General features: G+C 50.6%; 1 protein-coding gene and 1 pseudogene across 1 annotated transcript in view; both read right to left on the bottom strand.

The window, feature by feature from the left end:
• LOC140384433 (malignant fibrous histiocytoma-amplified sequence 1) overlaps positions 1 to 19,711 on the bottom strand; it is a 193,520-nt gene that overhangs the window by 84,085 nt on the left and 89,724 nt on the right. The window contains exons 3-4 of the mRNA XM_072466130.1: positions 5,639 to 5,933; positions 4,658 to 4,844 (exon numbers count right to left, since the gene is read on the bottom strand). Coding sequence (XP_072322231.1) covers positions 4,658 to 4,844; positions 5,639 to 5,933 — 482 coding nt within the window. The remainder of the gene's footprint in view (positions 1 to 4,657; positions 4,845 to 5,638; positions 5,934 to 19,711) is intronic.
• Positions 5,015 to 5,213, bottom strand: LOC140384966 (small nucleolar RNA SNORA53; annotated as a pseudogene).

A 19,711-nucleotide genomic window follows, 5' to 3' on the forward strand; every position in this document is an offset into this window, starting at 1 on the left:
CAGTGAGAGTTATTGTTGTGGAACGGTACCCCAGTGAGAGTTATTGACTGTAAAACTGTACCCCAGTGAGAGTTATTGTTGTGGAACTGTCCCCCAGTGAGAGTTATTGACTGTGGAACTTTACCCCAGTGAGAGTTATTGTTGTGGAACTTTACCCCAGTGAGAGTTATTGACTGTGGAACTGTACCCCAGTGAGAGTTATTGACTGTGAAACTGTACCCCAGTGAGTTATTGACTGTGAAACTGTACCCCAGTGAGAGTTATTGATTGTGGAACGGTACCTCAGTGAGAGTTATTGATTTTGAAACTGTACCCTAGTGAGAGTTAGTGACTGTGGAACTGTACCCCAGTGAGAGTTATTGATTGTGAAACTGTACTCCAGTGAGAGTTATTGTTGTGGAACTGTACCCCAGTGAGAGTTATTGACTGTGAAACTGTACCCCAGTGAGAGTAATTGACTGTGGTACTGTACCCCAGTGAGAGTTATTGATTGTGAAACCTTACCCCAGTGAGAGTTATTGTTGTGGAACTGTACCCCAGTGAGAGTTATTGATTGAGAAAACTTACCCCAGTGAGAGTTATTGATTGCGGAACTGTATACCAGTGAGAGTTATTGTTGTGGAACTGTAACCCAGTGAGAGTTATTGACTGTGGAACGGTATCCCAGTCAGAGTTATTGATTGTGAAACTGTACCCCAGTGAGAGTTATTGTTGTGGAACTGTACCCCAGTGAGAGTTATTGTTGTGGAACGGTACCCCAGTGAGAGTTATTGATTGTGAAACTTTACCCCATTGAGAGTTATTGACTGTGCAACTGTACCCCAGTGAGAGTTATTGACTGTGGAACGGTACCCCAGTGAGAGTTATTCATTGTGAAACTGTACCCCAGTGAGAGTTATTGTTGTGGAACTGTACCCCAGTGATAGTTATTGACTGTGAAACTGTACCCTAGTGAGAGTTATTGACTGTGGAACTGTACCCCAGTGAAAGTTATTGATTGTGAAACTGTACCCCAGTGAGAGTTATTGTTGTGGAACTGTCCCCCAGTGAGAGTTATTGACTGTGAAACTGTACCCCAGTGAGAGTTATTGACTGTGGAACTGTCCACCAGTGAGAGTTATTGATTGTGAAACTGTACCCCATGAGAGTTATTGTTCTGGAACTGTACCCCAGTGAGAGTTATTGACTGTGGAACTGTACACCAGTGAGAGTTATTGATTGTGAAACTTTACCCCAGTGAGAGTTATTGACTGTGGAACGGTACCCCAGTGAGAGTTATTGATTGTGAAACTTTACCCCATTGAGAGTTATTGACTGTGAAACTGTACCCCAGTGAGAGTTATTGTTGTGGAACTGTACGGCAGTGAGAGTTATTGATTGTGGAACTGTATCCCAGTGAGAGTTATTGTTCTGGAACTGTACCCCAGTGAGAGTTATTGATTGTGGAACTGTACCCCAATGGGAGTTATTGTTGTGGAACTGTACACCAGTGAGAGTGATTGTTGTGGAACTGTATCCCAGTGAGCGTTATTGTTGTGGAACTGTGCCCCAGTGAGAGTTATTGTCGTGGAACTGTATCCCAGTGATAGTTATTGTTGTGGCACTGTACCCCAGTGAGAGTTATTGATTGTGGAACTGTACCCCAGTGAGAGTTATTGTTGTGGAACTGTACCCCAGTGGGAGTTATTGTTGTGGAACTGTACCCCAGTGGGAGTTATTGTTGTGGAACTGTACCCCAGTGAGAGTTATTGTTGTGGAACTGTATCCCAGTGAGAGTTATTGTTGTGGAACTGTACCCCAGTGAGAGATATTGTCGTGGAACTGTATCCCAGTGAGTTTTATTGTTGTGGAACTGTACCCCAGTGAGAGTTATTGATTGTGGAACTGTACCCCAGTGAGCGTTATTGTTGTGGAACTGTACCCCAGTGAAAGTTATTGATTGTGGAACTGTACCTCAGTGAGAGTTATTGATTGTGGTATTGTACCCCAGAGAGAGTTATAGATTGTGGAACTGTATCCCCGTGAGAGTTATTGTTGTGGCACTGTATCCCAGTGAGAGTTGTTGACTGTGGAACTGGACCCCAGTGAGAGTTATTGACTGTGGAACTGTACCCCAGGGAGAGTTATTGTTGTGGAACTGTATCCCACTGAGAGTTATTGATTGTGGAACTGTGTCCCCGTGAGAGTTATTGTTGTGGAACTGTATCCCAGTGAGAGTTGTTGACTGTGGAACTGTATCCCAGTGTGAGTTATTGTTCTGGAACTGTATCCCAGTGGGAGTTATTGTTGTGGAACTGTACCCCAGTGAGAGGTATTGATTGTGGAAGTGTACCCCAGTGAGAGTTATTGATTGTGGAACTGTACCCCGGTGAGAGTTATTGATTGTGGAACTGTACCCCAGTGAGAGTTATTGTTGTGGAATTGTATCCCAGTGAGAGTTATTGGTGTGGAACTATACCCCAGTGAGAGTTATTGTTGTGGAACTTTACCCCATTGAGAGTTATTGTCGTGGAACTGTATCCCAGTGAGAGTACCCCAGTGAGAGTTATTGATTGTGGAATTGTACCCCAGAGAGAGTTATAGATTGTGGAACTGTATCCCCGTGAGAGTTATTGTTGTGGCACTGTATCCCAGTGAGAGTTGTTGACTGTGGAACTGTACCCCAGTGAGAGTAATTGACTGTGGAACTGGACCCCAGTGAGAGTTATTGACTGTGGAACTGTAACCCAGTGAGAGTTATTGTTGTGGAACTGTATCCCAGTGAGAGTTGTTGGCTGTGGAACTGTACCCCAGGGAGAGTTATTGTTGTGGAACTGTATCCCACTGAGAGTTATTGATTGTGGAACTGTGTCCCCGTGAGAGTTATTGTTGTGGAACTGTATCCCAGTGAGAGTTGTTGACTGTGGAACTGTACCCCAGGGAGAGTTATTGTTGTGGAACTGTATCCCACTGAGAGTTATTGTTTTGGAACTGTACCCCAGTGAGAGCTATTGATGTGGAACTGTACCCCAGTGAGAGTTATTGATTGTGGAACTGTATCCCAGTGTGAGTTATTGTTCTGTAACTGTACCCCAGTGAGAGTTATTGATTGTGGAACTGTATCCCAGTGTGAGTTATTGTTCTGGAACTGTATCCCAGTGGGAGTTATTGTTGTGGAACTGTACCCCAGTGAGAGGTATTGATTGTGGAAGTGTACCCCAGTGAGAGTTATTGATTGTGGAACTGTACCCCGGTGAGAGTTATTGATTGTGGAACTGTACCCCAGTGAGAGTTATTGTTGTGGAATTGTATCCCAGTGAGAGTTATTGGTGTGGAACTGTACCCCAGTGAGAGTTATTGTTGTGGAACTTTACCCCATTGAGAGTTATTGTCGTGGAACTGTATCCCAGTGAGAGTACCCCAGTGAGAGTTATTGATTGTGGAACTGTACCCCAGTGAGAGTTATTGATTGTGGAACTGTACCCCAGTGAGAGTTATTTTTGTGGAACTGTATCCCAGTGAGAGTTATTGTTGTGGAACTTTACCCCAGTGAGACTTATTGTCGTGGAACTGTACCCCAGTGAGTGTTATTGTTGTGGAACTTTACCCCAGTGAGAGTTATTGTCGTGGAACTGTATCCCTGTGAGAGTTATTGTTGTGGAACTGTATCCCAGTGAGAGTTATTGTTGTGGAACTGCACCCCAGTGAAAGTTATTGATTGTGGAACTGTACCCCAGTGAGAGTTATTGATTGTGAAACTGTACCCCAGTGAGAGTTATTGTTGTGGATCTGTACCCCAGTGAGAGTTATTGTTGTGGAACTGTATCCCAGTGAGAGTTATTGTTGTGGAACTGCACCCCAGTGAAAGTTATTGATTGTGGAACTGTACCCCAGTGAGAGTTATTGATTGTGAAACTGTACCCCAGTGAGAGTTATTGTTGTGGATCTGTACCCCAGTGAGAGTTATTGTTGTGGATCTGTACCCCAGTGAGAGCTATTGTTGTGGAACTGTACCCCAGTGAGAGTTATTGATTGTGGAACTTTACCCCAGTGAGAGTTATTGATTGTGAAACTGTACCCCAGTGAGAGTTATTGTTGTGGATCTGTACCCCAGTGAGAGTTATTGATTGTGGAACTGTACCCCAGTGAGAGTTATTGATTGTGAAACTGTACCCCAGTGAGAGTTATTGTTGTGGATCTGTACCCCAGTGAGAGTTATTGATTGTGGAACTGTCCCCCAGTGAGAGTTATTGTTGTGGATCTGTACCCCAGTGAGAGTTATTGACTGTGAAACTGTACCCCAGTGAGAGTTATTGACTGTGGAACTGTACCCCAGTGAGAGCTATTGACTGTGGAACTGTACCCCAGTGAGTGTCAGTGACTGTGGAACTGAATCCCAGTGAGAGCTATTGTTGTGGAACTGTACCCCAGTGATGGAACTGTACCCCAGTGAGAGTTATTGATTGTGGAACTGTATCCTAGTGAGAGTTATTGATTGTCTATAGGCGACATTGCGGGGTGGAATATTTCAGAATGTGCAGCTAAGGCATAAGTGTTATTCTGTCAATGAATGGCAGAGCAGACGTGAAGGGATGAAGTCTGCTCCTGCTGCTATCTCTTCTGTTCTCGTAATCTATTGCAGCCAGCATGGTCCGATTGTGTAAACTCTTATTCTTACCATGAACTGGAACTTCTGGTGTTTTAATTAGGTCCATAATGGCATTTTCCACCTTCTTGTAAGTGACCGGGAGTTTCCGGACTGCATTCCGGAAAATATCCTTGTTCCGAACTGATTCCAGAATCTTTAGCCAAGCCTCGATTATGGCATCGTATCGAGTACAGTCAATGGGAATGAGGTCCAAAACCTGCAGGGAAAAGGTTATACATATTACCTTGTTCTGTTTTTGTAATAATGTTTCAATTAAAGTTATTCAACATTTTATACAATATTACAAAAATGCAAACAAAAATCCTTAACCAAACGCAAACCTCCAAAACGACTGATCCCTCCAAGTAACAAAAGCCCACCTTACTCAGTGTCTGCTTAGCGGCAAGGTCCTGATGTCAGAAACAGCCTGGAGCAACAGGCTATTCCCATCAGAACAGAGAGACTGCTGTGCAGATAGACTACTCTAACATGCCAATGGCTCTGGCACCTTTGACTGAACAGTTGATGAATGTCACCTGTCAGCTGACAGGAGAAGCCAACACCAGGGTGCAAAAATAATAATAATCTTTATTATTGTCACAAGTAGGCTTACATTAACACTGCAATGAAGTTACTGTGAAAATCCCTTCGGCGCCATGCTCCTGCGCCTGTTCAGGTTCACCGAGGGAGAATTCAGAATGTCCAATTCACCTAACAAGCACATCTTTCGGGACTTGTGGGAGGAAACCGGAGCACCCGGAGGAAACCCACGCAGACACGGGGAGAATGTGCAGACTCCGCACAGACAGTGACCCAAACCGGGAATCGAACCTGGGTCCTTGGCGCTGTGAAGCAACTGTGCTAACCACTGAAATCTCCAACTATATGATTTTTGCCTCTGGCCTATTTCCCCCATTACGTGCACATGTGAACCAAGGCAGAGACCCTTTAAATGGTCAATGTATCGAACATGACCCCTATCCTACTTTACAGATCCAGTTTTATCTTCACCTTTAAACTGTACTCGGCCAGATCACACAGTTTATCCACTTGATCGCTGTATAATTCACACTGTGTTTTCTGCTTTAGCTTCTCCAGGCGCTGCTTCAGGTTGTCCTCCCTCTCAGTCAGTACCTCCAGAATCTTCTCCTCGATGTCCTTCTTCTTCTTCTGGACCTCGTCCTTATCGCACAGGTCTATGTGACTCCCAATAGGAAGCACAATGGAATCTGGGACTCTCATCAAAACATTGTTGATCCAAAAACCAACCTGCTCCTTAAAGGAATCCTTGTCATCTGTCCGATACCTGGGGAGAGATAGCCAGTATCACTTGAAGACAAAACGAAACAGCGAATGAGAACCAACTATGCAAGTCACCTAGCTCACTTCTTTCACAACCCGGCGCGTGTTTTTCGGCACGGAGCCGGCTCCGGCAGGGGATTTACCGACCCCGCCATTGTCAACGGGATTTCCTCGGCGCCGCGTGAACAGCCAGTAGATAGCGCGCATAATCTACTCTATCGTAGACACAGCCCTCTACTATTAATCTCCTGTCAGGGGCATTATCCCCACGGAGTAAACAAAGAAACTTTCGCACAATCTCACAGCTTAATTTTTCAGCCTATTCACAGTCAATATTCACACCCGTATCTTTGCCCAGACCCTGCCATTCAATGTGCTGGGGATTAATGATCTTCTGAGTCTGCGACCATCCTTTGATCTATACTGTCAGTCCAAACCTGAGACACTTTCTGAAAAGTTTAACTGCATTTGGATTGAAATGCAATCATCTGCTAATGGCCCTACCTGGTTGATGCACGATCAATTGCACAAAGACTAAAGTTGGGTACAACTGTGGCTTTATTATAGTCAGATGTGTGGCCTCCTGCTGCAGCTGGCGAAATGGCAGGGCACTGGAGGTCATGCATATTTATACAGTTCTCCCTGGGCGGAGCCAGCTGGCAGGAGCTACCGGCGAACCTGTAGTGCAGTTCCTACCACATCTGCTATTCCAGTGGTTCACCACATTCACCCCCTGTTAAAAATGAGTCCGGCGGGGGTGACGTGAAACTACATACAATCAGTGCAATTATGTACAGTGGTAGGAAAAAGAAAAGTCCATGTTGACGGTCCGGAGTCCGTAAAAGGTTCAGCCGGTCCGGTGCTTTGGTGCTTCGTTGGGAGCGGAGTAACGGTGGTGGCGAAGTCGGTGCTGGCAGTGGTGGAGGTGGCAGCGATGGAGGTGCTGATGCTGGCCAGTCATCGGGGAACACCGGGAGCGTGCAGAAGTCCTCTTCGTCCTCTTGTGCGGAAAAGGGGAGGGTGGTCTGGTGGGGTCAATATTGGCGGCGCGGTGAGAGGTGGGGGGGGGGGGGGGGTGTTGGGGTGGAACCTGACGGTGCCAGGTCCCTGAGTGAGACAGTATCTTGGCGGCCGTCGGGGAACTCAACGTAGGCATATTGAGGGTTGGCGTGGAGCACGTGAACCCTGTCCACCAAGGGGTCCGCCTTGTGGAGTCGGACGTGCCTACGGAGAAGGACCGGTCCTGGAGCAGCGAGCCAAGTCGGGAGCGACACCCCGGATGTGGACTTCCTGGGGAAGGTGAAAACACGTTCATGGGGTGTATTATTAGTGGCGCACAATAGTGACCGGATGGAGTGCAGAGCGTCAGGGAGGACCTCCTGCCAGCGAGAGGCTGGGAGGTTCCTGGACCGTAGGGCCAGCTGGACGGCCCTCCAAACCGTCCCATTCTCCCGTTCTACTTGCCCGTTTCCCCGGGGGTTGTAGCTGGTCGTCCTGCTGGAGGCTATACCCCAGCTGAGCAGCAACTGACGCAGCTTATCGCTCATGAATGAGGATCCCCTGTCACTGTGGATGTAGGCGTGGAAACCGAACAGAGCGAAGATGGTGCTGAGGGCCTTGATGACGGTGGCAGATGTCATATCGGGGCATGGGATGGTGAAGGGGAATCCGGAGTACTCATCGACCACACTGAGAATGTACATGTTACGGTCGGTGGAGGGGAGGGGCCATTTGAAATCCACGCTGAGGCATTCAAAGGGGTGGGAAACCTTCACCAGGCACGCACGGTCCGGCCGGTAGAAGTGCGGCTTGCACTCTGCACAGACCTGGCAGTCCCTGGTGACTGTTCTTACTTCCTCGACGGAGTAGGGCAGATTGCGAGCTTTGGCCAGATGGTACAATCGAGTGACCCCCGGGTGACAAAGGCTGTCGTGTAGGGCCTGGAGTTGGTCCACTTGTGCGCTGGCACATGTACCTCGGGAGAGGACGCCTGGGGGCTCGTTGAGTTTACCGGGGCGATACAAGATCTCGTAATTATAGGTGGAGAGCTCGATTCTCCACCGCAAGGTTTTATCATTTTTGATCTTGCCCCGCTGTGTGTTATTGAACATGAAGGCTACCAACCGTTGGTCCGTAAGGAGAGTGAATCTCTTACCGGCCAGGTAATGCCTCCAATGCCGCACAGCTTCAACGATGGCTTGGGTCTCCTTTTCGACGGATGAGTGTCGAATTTCAGAGGCATGAAGGGTGCGGGAAAAGAATGCCACGGGTCTGCCTGCCTGGTTTAGAGTGGCGGCAAGGGCGACATCTGAAGCGTCACGTTCTACTTGGAAAGGCAGTGATTCGTCCACTGCGCGCATCCCGGCCTTGGCGATGTCTGCTCTGATGCGGGCGAAAGCGTGTTGTGCCTCGGCCGCGAGGGGGAATTGGGTGGACTGGATGAGTGGGCGGGCCTTGTCCGCATAGTTTGGGACCCACTGGGCGTAGTAGGAAAAGAACCCCAGGCAGCGTTTGAGGGCCTTGGGGTAATGGGGGAGGGGAAGCTCCATTAGAGGGCACATGTGGTCGGGGTCGGACCCGAGAAGACCATTTTGGACTACATAGCCGAGAATGGCTAACCGGGTCGTGCTGAACACACACTTCTCTTTGTTATAGGTCAGGTTGAGAAGAGTGGCAGTGCGGAGGAATTTATCGAGGTAGGCATCGTGGTCCTGCTGGTCATGGGCGCAGGTGGTGACGTTATCTAAGTACGGAAAGGTGGCCCGCAAACCGTACTGGTCGACCATTCGGTCCATCTGTCTTTGGAAGACCAAGACCCCATTTGTGACACCGAAAGGGACCCTAAGGAAGTGGTAGAGGCGACCATCCGCCTCAAAGGCAGTGTATGGCTGGTCCGACTTCCGGATGGGGAGCTGGTGGGAGGCGGATTTCAGGTCAATTGTTGAGAAGACCCGGTACTGCACAATCTGATTGACCAGATCAGATATGTGTGGGAGGGGGTACGCGTTGAGCTGCGTGTACCGATTGATGGTCTGGCTGTAGTCCACGACCATCCTGTGTTTCTCCCCAGTTTTAACCACTACCACTTGGGCTCTCCAGGGGCTGTTGCTGGCCTCGATAATACCCTCCTTAAGCAGCCGCTGGACTTCGGACCTGATGAAGGTCTTGTCCTGGGTGCTGTACCGTCTGCTCCTAGTGGCAACGGGCTTGCAATCCGCAGTTAGGTTTGCAAAAAGGGAGGGGGGATCGACCTTGAGGGTCGTGAGGCCGCAAACGGTAAGGCGCCCATGGTGCTCACATTGCGGGGTCGGGACAAGATGGCGGCGCCCATGGTGCTCACATTGCGGGGTCGGGACAAGATGGCGGCGCCCATGGCCGAAGGGGGACAAGATGGCAGTGCCCATTGGTCGATCACGGACCCGGGAGGAGAAGATGGTGGCTCCCATTGTGGGTCTGGCATGGGGGAGGGGGCGATAGCGGGCGCGATCGCAGTGACTGCGCGGGACTGGCACACAGCCGCGAAGTGGCCCTTTTTACTGCAGGCTTTACAAACGGCCCGCCGAATTTGAGGGTGAGGCTCTGGAGGTTGCACTGTAAGTCCAGGCCCAACAGGAGTGCAGCGCAGAGATTAGGAAGGACATAGGGGCGGAAGTTACTAAATTCTACGCCCTGGACCGTGAGGGTGACTGTACAAAAGCCTCGGATCGGGACGGAGTGGGATCCGGAGGCTAGGGAGATCCTTTGATTGGCAGGGTGGACCGCGAGGGAGCAGCGCCTTACCGTATCTGGGTGAACGAAGCTTTCGGTGCTCCCGGAGTCCAGCAGGCACGAGGTCGCGTGGCCGTTGATTTTAACCGTCGTCGACGTGGTGTCCAGGTTGTGCGGGCAAGGTTGGTCCAGCGTCATTGAAGTGAGCTGCGGGTAGCCATCGGATGCTTCGGGTGGCGAGTGTGCGCGGTTCCGATATCGGGATGTCCGGGGACCCTGTGGGGAACAAGATGGCGGCGCCCATGGTGCGCACATTGCGGGGTCGGGACAAGATGGCGGCGCCCATGGTGCTCACATTGCGGGGTCGGGACAAGATGGCGGCGCCCATGGCCGAAGGGGGACAAGATGGCGGCGCCCATGGTGCGCACATTGCGGGGTTGGGACAAGATGGCAGTGCCCATTGGTCGATCACGGACCCGGGAGGAGAAGATGGTGGCTCCCATTGTGGGTCTGGCATGGGGAAGGGACGATAGCGGGCGCGATCGCAGCGACTGCGCGGGCCTGGCACACAGCCGCGAAGTGGCCCTTTTTACTGCAGGCTTTACAAACGGCAGTGCGGGCCGGGCAGTGTTGGCGGGGGTGCTTCTGCTGACTGCAGAAGTAGCAGCGGGGACCCCTGGGGTGCGCGGATCGGCGTGCGGCGTAGGCGTATTGCGAAGGCAGGGCCCTGGCTGAGGAGGTCGTCAGCGGGGCCCAGGAGGGGTAGGAAGGGGTAGAAGGGTGGGCAGCGCGGCGGGAGAGGTACGATTGTACGTTACGGGATGCGACCGTCATGGAGAGGGCCAAGGTTTTCGTCTCCGCCATTTCGAGCGTGGCCCCTTCCAGCAATCGTTCTCGGATGCGGTCCGACGCAATCCCCGTCACAAAGGCACCGCGCATGAGGAGATTCGAGTGTTCGGCGGCCGTGATGGCCTGACAGTCACAGTCCCGGACGAGTGGGATTAGGGCCCCGCCAGAAGTCTTCGATAGACTCACCAGGTAGTTGCGAGCGGGTGGCGAGTACATGCCTGGCGAAGAGCGTGTTCGCCTTCTGCGCGTAGTGTTCTTTGAGGAGTTCCATTGCTTTTGTGTAATTCGTGGCATCTTGGATCAACGGGAACACGCTGGAGCTCAGTCTGGAGTACTGGACGTTTATCTTCTGAGCCTCCGTTGGCGCGGGGTCCGCCGCGTTGCTGTAAGCCTCGAAACATGCTAGCCAGTGATTAAAGTCCTTCCTGGCGCCGGGCGAGTGCAGATCCAGCTGCAGGCGATCGGGCTTAATTCGGATATCCATTCTGTGGAAAATCTGACTGTAATAAATTGATGCACGATCAATTACACAAAGACTAAAGTTGGGTACAACTGTGGCTTTATTACAGTCAGATGTGTGGCCTCCTGCTGCAGCTGGTGAAATGGCAGGGCACTGGAGGTCATGCATATTTATACAGTTCTCCGTGGGCGGAGCCAGCCGGCAGGAGCTACCGGCGAACCTGTAGTGCAGTTCCTACCTTACATCTGCTATTACAGTGGTTCACCACATTCACCCCCTGTTAAAAATGAGTCCGGCGGGGGTGACGTGAAACTATATACAATCAGTGCAATTATGTACAGTGGTAGGAAAAAGAAAAGTCCATGTTGACGGTCCGGAGTCCGTAAAAGGTTCAGCCGGTCCGGTGCTTTGGTGCTTCGTTGGGAGCGGAGTAATGGTGGTGGCGAAGTCGGTGCTGGCAGTCGAACCTGTAGTGCAGGTCCTACCTTACATCTCCTATTACAGTGGATCACCACACTGGTTTGCTGTAGCCAGGTAACCTCTGCCCCGAGGCACTGACTGAAAGCAGCCATGTTACATTCAGTTCCAATGAATACAGAGTTACAAGAAGCACTGGAATCACTGAGCCCACAACATGGTGTCAGAAGTGAAGCTGAGATTGAGTTTGAAGAGCTGTAGCACAGCCACTAAAAGAGGAACATAGGAATGTTCATGGCTGTTGAAAACTACCAGAACAAAAGCTGCTGAAAAGGAGAAGCAAATAAAAGAAAGGTTGCAGTTGGAGGGTGCGACACAATGGCTGTGAAATTTCCTCTCCTGGCACTTGTCAAAATGGAAGGCAGTTTGTCCACTAACACAGCAAAACCTTTTTATTCATTCATTTATGGGATGTGGGTGTCGCTGGTTAGGCCAGCATTTATTGCCCATCCCTAGTTGCCTTTCAGAAGGTGGTGGTGAGTTGCCTTCTTGAGCTGCTGCAGTCCCTGAGGTGTAGGTACACCCACTGTGCTGTTAGGGAGGGAGTTCCAGGATGTTGTCCCAGTGACAGTGAAGGAACGTCGATATATTTCCAAGTCAAGATGGTAAGTGACTTGGAGGGGAATCTCCAGGTGGTGGGGTTCCCAGGTATCTGCTGCTCTTGTCCTCCTAGATGGTGGTGGTCGTGGGTTTGGAAGCTGCTGCCTAAGGAACTTTGGTAAGTTACTGCAGCGCATCTGGTAAATGCCGCTGTTCATCAGTGGTGGAGGGAGTGAATTGTCATGATATTCAAACACACACATCATGATAGACACACCAACAGACAAATCAGAACACACAACACCACAACCAATGACAGAAAGATATAAAAGCACAGACACGACCCCCGGTGGTCAGTATTAGCTGCAGAGGAGAATCAGGACACATCTGTTACCAAACACACTCAGGGAGACAGCACGTGCAGAGTATCCAGAACGAACTGTATTATAAGAGTTATAATAAAATAGAGTTGTACCACATACAACTGTGTTGGCTCATCTGTGCACCAGAGCACCCAACACCACATGGTACAGGAGTGGATCGATACCTGCCGGCATACCTCAGTGTACACAGACAACCAGCAGTGCCCAGGCAAAATGATAGAGCTCCCGGTTCCGCAGGCGCTCCAGTGCTACGGCGATCTCCGCGAAAACTGGCGGCGATTCCGGCAAATGTTCGAATTGTTCCTGGTGGCAGCTGAACTCCAAGACCTGGATGATAGCGAAAAAATTGAATTTCTCCTCACCATCGCCGGTGCAAGGGCAAGAGAAATATTCACAAGGTTCAGGTTCTTCAGGAGGCAGCAAAGGTACGATTACCAGGCAGTCCTGGACAAATTCTCCAAGTACTGTGAAGAAAACGCAATCCAATCGGCAAATAAAGGTAAGAAAAGCTGCAGTACTCACCTCGTGGCTGGGATCCCGGAGCCCGAATTCCCAGAAGCCAAAATCCCGGGCCTGAGAGAAGGCTGGGTCGAGGTCGGCGGCCATCTTGCTAAAGGTATAACGCTAGCACAGTTGCGCGAGCAGTGCGCAGAACCGGAAGTATCGTTTGCGCATGCGCGAAATGCTGCGCATGCGCAGTCAAGAAAACGGCCATCGGTAAAGGAACAGCGATCTGAGCATGCGCAGTCGCTTCCTACGTGCTACATACCGAGCGTCAGGATGTCAGAGGCCCCAGACTGCACCAATTTAAAAGGGAAATGTCCCAAATCCAATTTAAAAGGGAAACGTCCCAAATCAAAAAAACAAAAATCTGTTAAAGCTGTAAAACAACCTTCCCTCACCTGGAATGACAGCACAGTGCCGCAAATTGACCCAGGAGATGAATTTAACCTCCGAAGAACCCTCCGACAAGCAGTTACCTACGCACAAGCCGATGATTCCGACCTTGAATACTTCAATGACGATCTTTACAGTGTTTCCGGACCTCGCGAGCCCAATGATAGCTCCGTGGTCCTATATGACTATGACTCGGACGAACCTTTCGTGTTGCACATTGGCGGCCCCCACATTGAATCCGACGCAGATGCGGATTCATTTTTCGGATTTGAGGATCTTCAATCCAGCAGATATGACGTTCCAACTTATCAGTACCGGATGATGCTGCAGCCTGACATTAACAGACAGGGAGCGGTGCAAGCACACGGAGAGTGCCCTGCTGCCACACAGAGCGTGGTCCACGTCCCGCTCAACGTTCCCGACTCTATGAAAGAAGACATGCAAGACTCCAGAGTGCAGTCCTCGCATGAACCAGAAGTGACTCCAGTGTCACAAGCTTCCACAGCAAGCTCGTGGACAGACTCCACAATTGCAGAAATGCAAGACTCCAGAGCGCAGTCCTTGCACGGACAAGAAGTGACTCCAGTGTCACAAGCCTCCACAGAGAGCTCGTGGACAGCCTCCACGATAGAGGCAACGCAAGACTCCAGAGCGCAGTCCTTGCACGAACAAGAAGTGACTCCAGTGTCACAAGCCTCCACAGAGAGCTCGTGGACAGCCTCCACGATAGAAGCAACGCAAGACTCCAGAGCGCAGTCCTTGCACGAACAAGAAGTGACTCCAGTGTCACAAGCCTCCACAGAGAGCTCGTGGACAGCCTCCACGATAGAAGCAACGCAAGACTCCAGAGCGCAGTCCTTGCACGAACAAGAAGTGACTCCAGTGTCACAAGCCTCCACAGAGAGCTCGTGGACGGACTCCACGATGGAAGGAACGCAAGACTCCAGAGCGCAGTCCTTGCAGGAACAAGACCATGAGGGTCTAGCAACCTCTCCTGACCAACCAGCGGCAGACGATGCAAGTCTGCCATGCTCACGTGAACAGCAAGAAGGCTATAACAGCCTACCATGCTCCACTACACAGCAGCATGAACATGACGGTCTCTCATGCTACAATGAAGGGCACAGCGCTGAAGACTGTTCAAGCCCAACTGAAGACAAGCCAAAGGAATCGCCTCGTCCAAGCCCGAAGAAAAAAGGTTTATGCGCTGACCTTCAGGATCATTATAGCTGAACAGAGATTAATAATGCTGCACGGCCACAGAAGGATGCTGAGGATTTGCTAACGAAATTAATTGAATGTTTAACTTGCAAGGAGCAGACTGAGAATTGCCAGTGTTTTAGTACGGATCAAAAAAATGGACAAGACATTGATCCTCAGGTAATGGAAATAACACAACCTGAATCATATCTACAGCAGGGACAAATGTCTCCCTTCAACACAACACCGCAAAATCCCAACTTCGGAGACCAGCAGTTAGTCAGTAATGACTCTTCAAACCTTGAGGGGAACATTAATTGCATTGAACCTATACACGCTCCACTGATTATTGAGCAGAACATTGGAGCAAGAATCCTGAGGACACCGACATCGAGTAGCCAGATAACAAATTTAAAACCCACAGCAGTTTCAAGTGAACCAAGTGTGCTTTCCACTAATGGTGAAGATGCAGATAAGGTCGACCCGATTATCCATTGTACCACACTAACCCCAGTGATTAAGCAGTTATGTATGGGGAGTATAATGTGGGCAATTGAGAACAGTAAAAGAGAGACTGTGACCATGCCAGTCCCAGCAAAATCAGACCCAGAGACCATGAAGGCATGTACATTAGACAAAGATACATATGAGGCACCTGAGAAGAAAAGTGAAACGGAATGTTCTTTGGAAAATAGTACAATATCGATAGAAACATTGGATCCTATATTCGAGACCATACCTATGGGAGAATTTGGGGGTAATAAACAAGGTTCTGCAATGTCTGGGGGAAGATTTAAAATTCCAAAGAAGAAAAGCCCAAATGAAGGACAACGGCAAGACAATGACAGTCCACCGACATGGTGTGCACCACCAGATGAAAACTCTGACAATTTACCCAACCCTAGTGAACAGCAAGCTGCTAATGAGGATCTATCCACGGGATGTGAGACGAGTGACGACAGCATCCCACTTCCCATGCAAAAGGTGCAAGGTGACAGACCTCGCCTAGTGCGTACCGAGGCACTCGACGATCACGGTGGGACCACTGACGACTGCGGTGGCAGCGCACCGCTTCCACCCTCGATGGCTCGACCCTCTCCACTGGTTGGTGCATTCCTGCATGTTCCGACTCCAGAAGTGCAGCTTCAGGGAATCTCGGCTGCCTCCAGTGAACCTGTTGGGACTCCAGACGGGGGGCATCGACGGAAGGCAGACCGGACTCCAGATGGGGAGCAGCCAAGCGCCGACTCTGATTCGCGCACGCCAGACCTTGCTCCGGACGGGCGGTGTCGCGGCCTCGGTGATGGCACGCTCAGGGTGACGGCGGATGCCACGGCGACAGGGAATGGATCGCGTGGCAGTCCCACTGGGTCGGCAGTGGCAACCAGCACCGGCGGTCCAAGATGGACACACCAATTCGCGCCATCGCCAGACGTTGATGCGAGCTACAATTCTCTCTCCAAGGCGACATGCTTCGACGTTTCTCTGCGGAGTCGCCCTTCCGGCACAGCAGGTGGCCGGAACCAGCGTACACGGTCTCGGCCAACTTCCACATCTGGCACGGTCATCGCCTTGCATGATATTAGTGATGGTGCTACTTCGATGGCAACGACCCATCGGCTACAAGATGCCGTCCACCACAAACATAAAAAGAAAAAGACTCCACCTTGTTCCTGGCATGCAGGGCGGATGGATTGGTGCGTAGGCGCAATCAGCGAGCTTTGCGCCGCCTTCCACGCTCGCAACTGAACCGTACGCACACGCCGGATCCTCCACTGGTTCCCAAGGATGACTTCGTGGAGATGCCACGGATCATGCCCCTTCCATCGCCACCAGAACCAAACCACAGCCAAGGCACCACTAACAAAGATGTTGAATGTTATATTTGCACGAATGAAAAAAACCAAGCACTGCACGAAGTACAACAAATGGTAAAGTAGAGACTTCGGCAACAGCATCACCTCCAACAGTCCAAGGTGAACCAGTGTGACCCCAAATCTCCACAGCTGAACCGGCTTGAGGACCAGCCCATTCTTGAGGCGGTCACCCATTAGACTGGACTTATAACGCTGTTCATACGTTCAAAAAGTCAAACACTTCTGTATTATAACCTGTTGTTGTTTATTGTTCCAGATATCGTCTGACCAGACCAATGTTCAAGTTTTTTTTTTTTTTCTCTCGCATCCAAGTTTTGTTATGGTACAACCTTGTTAGTGTGACGCACCCGACATCGCCCCATGTAAATAGTTACGTCATATACACACGCTGTACATAACACACACACACACTCTTCGATGCACTCACGACACAATTATATTTATAACCACGTAGGCACATATCTTTGTAAAAAGGGGGGATGTCATGATATTCAAACACACACATCATGATAGACACACCAACAGACAAATCAGAACACACAACACCACAACCAATGACAGAAAGATATAAAAGCACAGACACGACCCCCGGTGGTCAGTATTAGCTGCAGAGGAGAATCAGGACACATCTGTTACCAAACACACTCAGGGAGACAGCACGTGCAGAGTATCCAGAACGAACTGTATTATAAGAGTTATAATAAAATAGAGCTGTACCACATACAACTGTGTTGGCTCATCTGTGCACCAGAGCACCCAACACCACATGAATGTTTATGGAAGGGGGAGCGATGAAGCGGGCTGCTTTGCCCTGGATGGTGTCAAGAACAAAGAACAAAGAAAAGTACAGCACAGGAACAGGCCCTTCGGCCCTCCAAGCCCGTGCCAACCATGCTGCCCGCCTAAACTAAAATCTTCTACACTTCCTGGGTCCGTATCCCTCTATTTCCATCTTATTCATGTATTTGTCACTATGCCCCTTAAACGTCACTATCGGCCCTGCTTCCACCACCTCCTCCGGCAGCAAGTTCCAGGCACCCAATACCCTCTGTGTAAAAAAACTTAACTCCTCTACCCTGGGAGAATCGAGCTTCTTCTTTTAAATTTAGAATACCCAATTATTTTTTTTCCCAATTAAGGGGCAATTTTAGCATGGCCAACCCACATCTTTTTGGGTTGTGGGGGTGAAACCCACGCAGACACGGGGAGAATGTGCAAACTCCACACAGACAGTGACCCGGGGCCGGGATCGAACCCAGGTCCTCTGTGCCGCAAGGCAGCAGTGCTAATCACTGCACTGCCCGGTGTCGAGTTTCTTGAGTCTTGTTGGAGCTGCACTCATCCAGGCAAGTAGAGAGTATTCCATTACACTCCTGAGTTGTGCCTTGCAGGTGGTGGACAGGTTTTGTGGAGTCAGGAGGTGAGTTACTTGCTGCAAGGTTTTTAGCTTTTCACCTGCTCTGGTAGCCACAGTATTAATGTGGCTAGTCTAATTCAGTTTCTCATCAATGGTAACCCCCAGGATGTTAATAGTGAGGGGTTCAGCGATGGTAATGCCATTGAAGGTCAAGGGGCAATGGCTAGATCCTCTCTTGTTGGAGATGGTTATTGGGTGGCACGAATGTTACTTGCAGCTTGTCAGTCCAAGCCTGGATATTGTCCAGGTTTTGCTGCATTTGGACATGGACTGCTTCAGTGTTGGAGTTGCCGTAAATGGTAATGAACATTGTGTGAGATTGTAATGGATTCAATTCACAATCCTGAGCCAATATGAGGAGCAACATTTTAAAAAATATGTTTCTGGAAGCTTGCTACAAATTGTATTCCACCCTAAATCTGTGCGAAGAACAAAAAAAAAGAGATAGCAAAAATTGAGAAGCTTTTCAGCACACTTTGAACCTCAAGAGACTAACTTATGAAAGGTTTGTGTTCAACATTAGCACACAAGATAAAAAAGAGTCTGTTGATCAGTATGTGTCTGTTGTAACACAGTTTGCAGAATCCTGTGAATTCAGCAACTGAAAATAATCTTAATAATGATAGGGGGCGGGATTCTCCAACCCCCCACCGGGTCGGAGAATCGCCGGGGGACGGTGTGAATCCCGCCCCCACCGGCCGCCGAATTCTCCAGCACCGAAAATTCAGTGGGGGCAGGAATCGCGTCGCACCGGTCGGCGGGCCCCCCCCCGGCGATTCTCCGGCCCGCGATGGGCTGAAGTCCCGCTGCTGTCATGCCAGTCACGCCGGCGTGAATCAAACCACCTACCTTACCGGCGGGATAGGCAGCGCGGGCGGGCTCCGGGGCCCACCGATCCGCGGGCGGGCCTGTGCCGTGGGGGCACTCTTTTCCTTCCGCTTCGGCCATAGCCTCCGTGATGGCCGATGCGGAAGTGACACCCCCCATGCACATGCGCGGGGCTGACGCTCCCGCGCACGCGCGGACTTTCGCCGGCCGCGCAGTCCCTTCGGCCCCGGCTGGCGTGGCGCCAAAGGCCTTTCCCGCCGGATGGTGGTGCGCCAACCACTCCGGCGCGGGCCTAGCCCCTCAAGGTGAGGGCTTGGCCTCTAAAGGTGCGGAGAAATCCGCACCTTTGGGGCGGCCCGACGCCGGAGTGGTTCCCGCTACTCCATCCCGCCGGGACCCCCCGCCCCGCCGGGTAGGGGAGAATCCCGGCCCGGGGGTGTGATCTAATGGAAATGTTTCTAAGTGTCATTTTTTTCCCATAATAATCTTTATTGTCACAAACAGGCTTGCATCAACACTGTAATGAAGTTACTGTGAAAATACCCTAGTCACCACATTCTGGCACCTGTTCGGGTACACAGAAGGAGGATTCAGAATGCTCAAATTACCCAATGGCATGTCTTTCGGGACTTGTGGGAGGAAACCGGAGAACTCGGAGGAAACCCACGCAGACACGGGGAGAACGTGCAGACTCCGCACAGACAGTGACCCAAGCTGGGAATCGAACCTGGGACCCTGGAGCTGTGAAGCAACAGTGCTACCCATTGTGCTACCGTGCGGGCTTTGCTGGGAGTTTCCCGCAGGTTCTGTCGGCAAGTTCCCCACCGCTATCTAACACTTAGTCACTGTTTTGGGCCCAGGGGAGTTTCTCCCTGGTCAAGCCCACACTTATAATTATTTTCATCACTGGGGAGCTGAACTCACTGGCCACACAGGTTCCTCAGAGATCGGGTCATCATTTTGAAAGGGTGCCCCGATATTTAAGAGGGCATGTGGGTCCCCCCACACCACCCTGGGCAAAGCCACCCCCACACACATGGGCATTTACTCCACACCACCTCCCTCAAGTGGACTCCGCACTATGGGGATGCTGAGGGTCCCCTTTTCATGCCTTCTCACATCACCCTTCCAGGACCCCCACCTTTC

The sequence above is a fragment of the Scyliorhinus torazame genome, chromosome 10 (genome assembly GCF_047496885.1).
Source record: "Scyliorhinus torazame isolate Kashiwa2021f chromosome 10, sScyTor2.1, whole genome shotgun sequence".
NCBI lineage: Eukaryota > Metazoa > Chordata > Chondrichthyes > Carcharhiniformes > Scyliorhinidae > Scyliorhinus > Scyliorhinus torazame.